Source organism: Myotis davidii, unplaced genomic scaffold, assembly GCF_000327345.1.
Source record: "Myotis davidii unplaced genomic scaffold, ASM32734v1 scaffold478, whole genome shotgun sequence".
Lineage (NCBI taxonomy): Eukaryota > Metazoa > Chordata > Mammalia > Chiroptera > Vespertilionidae > Myotis > Myotis davidii.
The window spans coordinates 2,929,107-2,935,141 of NW_006289570.1; the positions used below are offsets into that span (position 1 = coordinate 2,929,107).

Here is a 6,035-nt window from a genome sequence, read left to right on the forward strand (position 1 = left end):
AAGACGGCAGTGCTATTTGGCATGGAAATGCCATCTTCTGGGTTGTTATTCTTGCTGGTCTGACTGCCACCCCTCTGAAGACGTTCCACTGCAATAAGATGACTTTGTGTCTCCTCTAGAATTTTCTGGGCCAACTCTTGTGGATCCAGCTTTGGGTTGCTTTCTTCTTGGGATTTCACAGTGCTATCTGTTTCTGTGCTAGACTGGTCTGATTCTCCCGTATCTGAACTTGCTAGTTTCCCAACCTTTTGGAAGGGTGAGTTTGGGCTGGGAATCAGAGTCATTTTAACTGGAGAATTTGGAGTGCTTATGCTCCCCTTGGAGCTTATAGAAACTTTCACACCTCCAGCTGTCCCTACTCGGGACTGTTTGTAATCTGGTGAGAAGCGTGTCTTTCTGTTTTCTTGGTAGGCTGCCAAAGGCTCAGTGCTGATGATGGAAAACCCTTCATATTCTTCCTCCTCTTTGCTGCCTGTAGGGCGGGTCTGAGGGGATAGCTGGCTCCGAGGCAGGGTGGATCGCTGGGAGTAAGCATTCTTGGGCCTGTCATAGTCCTGCCGTCCTCGGGGACCCCCACCTTCTGACCCACCCTCAGGCTTGGAGACAAAGCTCATCGAGGAGGCGATGGAGCTCAAACTGTACACAGAGATGGCGTCCGAAGCGATGCTCTCTGCACCGGTGGGAGAGAAGGGAGGGTGCTGGTAGCCCAAGGGCAGGGCATTGGAGACAGACTGGGCCGAGGCCAGGGACTCCAGGGAAGACGAGCTGTCAAGGCTGAGGCGCTTGGGCAGCTCAGTAGAATCTAAGACAAAACGTATGTACCCAGAAGGCAGTTAGAATTCTATATGGTTTTGATTTTTCTTTCAAAACCACAAGCATCTTTATATGCATAGAAGCTAGTAAAGAATTATACAAGTGCTACTTATATACAACTTGAACTCATCTTGTAATTCTGGAAAACAGTCCTGTTGGGGAAAGGACATCTTACATAGGGACAGAAACACCTTAGGAGACCCCGCTGCAACCACCATGCACTCCCTACTCTGCTCCCTCTTCTGGGGACCCCCTCCCCGCCCCCATCTGCCTCCTGCCCTGACTGGGGCCTGTAGGCAATCTATGATGTCCCCTGTCCTAGAACCAAACCCCCTATCCCTCTAGCTCTGGCCCCATCACTGCACATTCCAGCAGCCTCCTCAGGAGTCACTCTCCGCACTGCCTCTCCTCCCACTTTCTCTTAACCAACTCCACTCAGGCTTTTGTCCTCCCAGTTCTCGTAAAGGTCACCAATAACGTCCATGCTACCACATCCATGCTCGCTCCTCAGCTCTGCAGTCGATGGCACTCTGCCTTCTCTGATGACTACTTCCCAGGCCTCGCCTCATCTTTGTGACCTTTGAACCCTGGCATGTTCACAGTCCTCTTCCCTTCGGACCTGTATGCACTCATGCATCTCCACCATAGCCTCTCCTTGAACTCTAAACTCTAGAACCAGCTGCCTATGTATGTGTCTAATGGATACTTCAAAACTGAGTATGTCCGCCCTGCCTGATGGCTCAGTTGGTTGGAGCATCGTTCTGTACACCAAAAGGTTGCCGGTTCAATCCCAGGTTGGTGCGCATATGGGAGGCAACCAATTAATGTTTCTCTCTCTCTCCAATCAATAAAAAACATATCCTTCGGTGAGGATTCAAAACAAAACTGAGTACGTCCAAGATAAAACTCATTCTTCCTGCTACTTTCAAGGTTTCAGCAAAAGGTAGTCCCTTCTGGTAGTTGTTCCCAAAAATAGGGTATCACCTTTGATGTCTGTCTGACAGACATTCTTCAATAGATCTTCACTCTGCAGCCAGCTTGGCCCTTTAAAGGTCAGGTAGGCAGGTGTCCCTCCCAGGCCTGAGTGACCTGGTGCCACTCCTCCCTGTTCTGTCTGCTCTATGGCCTGTTTCGCTTTGTAGTCCAGTACACTCTGCTTGTTTTCTTCATGGCACTTGGCAGCACCTCATCTGATTTACTGCATGTATTTTAATTGCATGTTCCATAAGAGCAGGGAGTTCCTTTACTGCTCTTGAACAGTCCCTAACACATACACACAAAAATGTTTCTTCACATTTCTTTCCCCTTCCTAAAATGTGCTGGTGTCTGACCCCAAAGGCGCTGGGCGGAGCTCTTACCGAAAAGGGCGAGCAAGGACTGGAGTGCAAAGTGCATGGTTCTTCGACTGGCTTGTTTCCCGGTTTTCAGGATTACTTCCTCTTGACCAACTTCACAGAGATCAAAACCTAGAGGAACAAAGAGTATAAACATCTGCTTCCTTAGGGAAGATTCCATATCCTGAAAAGGATGAGAGCTGTAGGGCTCCTCATACAGTGTCACGGGAACCCCCACAGACCCCTCCGCAAGCACCATGCCTGGGGCTCCCGCGTCCCTTCATAGAGCATTGGCTGCTTTCCTGCCTGTACTGCCTTCCTGAGAGCTGAGGGCTGGAATTAGTAAGGCTCATTAACATTTGTTTTCTCCGTTCTTTTGTAGAACAGTCCACTTAAAGGAGTCAGTCCAGGACAAAAACTGGCCACTCTTTGGCACTGGGTCCAGTATGCAGAGCTGGTGCGTGGGAAGGTGGAAGCTTCTCAGTAGCAAGGACGATATCTTCATACGTGGTCAGTGTCTGCTGCCAAGGGCTTTGGAGTGAGCTGTGATGGTGGAGAATCTGAATCTGCTCTCTTGGCTGAACCCCCTGCAGGGACTCCACTCTGCCAAAGCCCACGAGGGGCTGCTCCCCGAGTCTAAGGGTTTGCCTGAGACTTGGGGCACAAAAAGCATGAGCCTCCTGAGCAAGAGGCTTGAGTGAGCTATTGCCACAAGCACTCCAACCTCTTAAGAGACGCTGCAGAGGCACCCAGTGCATCGCCCCAGGAAGAACTCAGGAGGAAGAAGCCAAACACGCTGTGATGAAGGGTTCTGTCCACAGAAAGGCACCGCTAAGCAAGAATTTAGGGCCTGAAGAGCCTTCAGCACGAGAATCTTCACTCAGCAGATCACTGAGCTCTGCTAACCACACAAACGCTTGGTGGTGAAGTCCCGGACGCAGGCACCTGTGATATCAGGCCCTTTCCCTCCTCTGAGCTCACTGTTGCAGCGATTGGAACCTGTTATTTACAGTGCTGCCCGCCAGCATGCTGTGCCTTCATGACGGAGAGCAGTTACTAACGGAGAAATTTGTGTCTAGGTAGTATTCTTACTCAAGGATTCTGATATTGGTGTGACACTGCCTTTCCTTTGGGAATTAGGTTTATTCAAAGAGTCACTCAGCATTCTGCTTGCTGGGGGACATTTTCCTCTCTGAATCATAAACAGTCCCTGAAAGCAACAGGAAGGTCTCAGGAACTCAGCATTTAAAAACAAATTAATATAAATGTAATATTTTAGTTAGAAACCTCTACTTTTACCAAAATGATTCTAATAGAACTCAGTCCTCTAAAGAACCAACAGCCCTGTGATGGGTTTTGATGGCATGTGTTTCATGTTGAGGACTGGAAAGGGGGCATCTTTCAGACCCTTGGAGCCCTCAGAATGAGGGAGCCATTTCTCTAGATGCCCAGCCGCCGCATTCCCCCTTCCCCCCATCTCAGTCCACAGGACCTGGAAATTATAAGTATGTGCATACCAACTCATGCCTTGAGTATCAATGGGATTTGGAAAGTACAGAGAGAAGTAGAGAAACATCAAGGAAAATCACCCACAATCCCAGCACCAGAGAGCCAGGGACACACCTGACAACGGGCACTGAAACCCAGTTCACAGGTAAGGAGGCCTGGCTCCACCACACCTACACCCACGGGAGGCTTAGGCTGCGCACGGAAGAGCTTTTCCTTCATAAAGAAAGGTCTTGGCTTCATCTCCTTACTCACCTGTGTCACTACCCAAGACTAGCCTACAGCCTGTCATGGAAGTGAAAAGAGATACGTCCTGGGTATAGACCTGGCCTTTCTCACTCTTGCTCCATTTGCTACTGACCACTTGTATTTAGTGCTATGTTTACACCAAGAAGACTGCTTTAAGGAAATACAAATCCTAAAGGACATTAAAATGCCTATTCACAGGGGACGTGTGCGGTGGGGGCTTTGTGGGTTTCCCTTGTTACCTTAAAAAACCAATGGAGCCAGCCTTACGTTGAGGTTGGCTAGGAAAGGTCATCTACAAAATGGGTTAGAAAAAATGACCCAGTACTGAATATCCGGGCCTTACAACCAGAAGAAAACTCTTCTTTAAGGACCTGCTGTCCTGCCATGTCTGGTCCCTATAACAGTGAATTCAGGCTGTCATCCTCCAAAGACTCCCCAACCCATTTCTGCCCTCCCCCATGCCAGTCACTAGGACCGTGATGCTTTTTCTGTCACAATGCGCCTCACCTTTTAAGGTGCCTCCCTGAGATGAGGTAGTTACTGTCTGTCTAAGAGGGCAGGGCCTTTTGTCCTTTGCTCACTGCTGCATCTCCAGTGCACAGGACACTGGCTGGCACATGACGGGTAGTCGAAAAAAAGCACTGGTGTGAATGGCTCCCAAGCAAGGCACAGAGACACAAGGGGAGTTCTGTTGGGAGCTGCCTCAGTGTTGAAAAAGGACAGTGAGCACCTGGATTGAACAGGGGCCTGTATGTGCAGTTCTAGGTCCCACAGTAAAAGCTAAGGTGGTTTCACTAGTATTTTCTTTCTGCCTGTTTCCAGTATTAAGACCATTGTTTTATGACTCCCAACAGTACTGAATCTAGCAGGTTCCTATTAAAATGATGACCACAAATGAGAGAAAAAGTCACACGGGAAGTGGGAGAAAGCTGGGGAGCTCTTTGGGAATTGTACTAAACCACTAGAACCTCTGAGGTAACTATTTGAGTAATAAAAATTCTAGGGAGATAGAAAACCCCTGAGAGCCCACCAACTTTACCCAAAAGAAATTAGGAGAAAACTTTTTCAAAAACAGAAGAAACCAATTAATAAGTCTTTCCTACCTAGAGCCGCCAGGAATTCGTGACATCCCGGGAGCCGCCACAGCTGGACACTGATGGAGACTTGGATGGGAGCCAGAGCGAAGTCCTGCTCCTTCTCGCAGGCCTGCAGCTGGACCAGCACCTGGTGGAGCTGAGGAGAGGGAACACATGAGCTCCCCAAGCCTCCTTCCCCTCCGGCCCACCTAGGGTTTGTCCCCGAGTTCCTCTCCTCTCGCCTGTTACTGCCGTCACTAACGAGCTTATGTCTGTATAGCGTCTGAAATACTCTTTAGTGTCTCATGCCTGTTGTTCTCTCTGGGAAACCCAAGGGGCAGTGGGTTGGTAAACGTCACGGGCCGGCCCACAGTCAGGGTTTCTGCTTCCAGCCGCACGTCTTCCCTTGAGCACATTTGCTGCAGGGCTACTGAGCACTGGAGAGGGGCTGGCAGGGCGGTTTATAGGCCTGGTCATCTCCCTCTCTTTTTGTCTATTTAATTAAAACCATCTTTATGATCTTGAGGTAAACGGTGAAGAATCCAAGGTTACATTCTAGAGCAGGGGTGGGGAACCTTTTTCTGCCAAGGGCCATTTGGATATTTATAACATCATTTGTGGGCCATACAAAATTAACTTAAAAATTAGCCTCCTATATTTGGTCAAGCATTTCATTAACTCATCCCTAATAACTTGGCAGGGCCAGACCAAATGATTTCTTGGGCCTTATATGGCCCGTGGGCCAGACGTTCCCCACCCCTGCTCTGGAGCCTCAGCACTCAACCTGCTGAAGTGCTGTGAGGTTTCCGATTCCCCGAATCTATAAACACTACTCAGTTGCTTCTGCCTTTGCTGTTCTGATGGAACTGAAAGGTCAAATCGAGAACACAAGAGGGTGCAGCAGGAAAGGGGGAGCCAGAGCAGAGGAAGGGGATGGACCACCTGAGCGAGCGGCACTAGTCACCCCAGCCCGAGCGAGTGTTGGCATGGGCATGGGCCTCCGAGAGACAGCACAGCACGTGTGCTCAGAGCATGCCAAGGGGACCTCGGGGGTGGG

At 49.6% G+C, this 6,035-nt stretch overlaps 1 protein-coding gene and 1 long non-coding RNA gene across 2 annotated transcripts in view; one reads left to right on the forward strand and one right to left on the reverse strand.

The window, feature by feature from the left end:
• LOC107182835 overlaps positions 1-5,095 on the forward strand; it is a 28,768-nt gene extending 23,673 nt beyond the window's left edge. Inside the window, exons 2-3 of the long non-coding RNA XR_001513587.1 lie at positions 2,530-3,801; positions 5,010-5,095. This is a non-coding gene — a long non-coding RNA (uncharacterized LOC107182835). The remainder of the gene's footprint in view (positions 1-2,529; positions 3,802-5,009) is intronic.
• Positions 1-6,035, reverse strand: part of TTC28 (tetratricopeptide repeat domain 28) — a 394,102-nt gene that overhangs the window by 1,094 nt on the left and 386,973 nt on the right. The window contains 3 exon segments of the mRNA XM_015562870.1: positions 1-802; positions 2,172-2,279; positions 5,006-5,135. The exon segment at positions 1-802 is cut by the window's left edge and continues 1,094 nt beyond it. Coding sequence (XP_015418356.1) covers positions 1-802; positions 2,172-2,279; positions 5,006-5,135 — 1,040 coding nt within the window.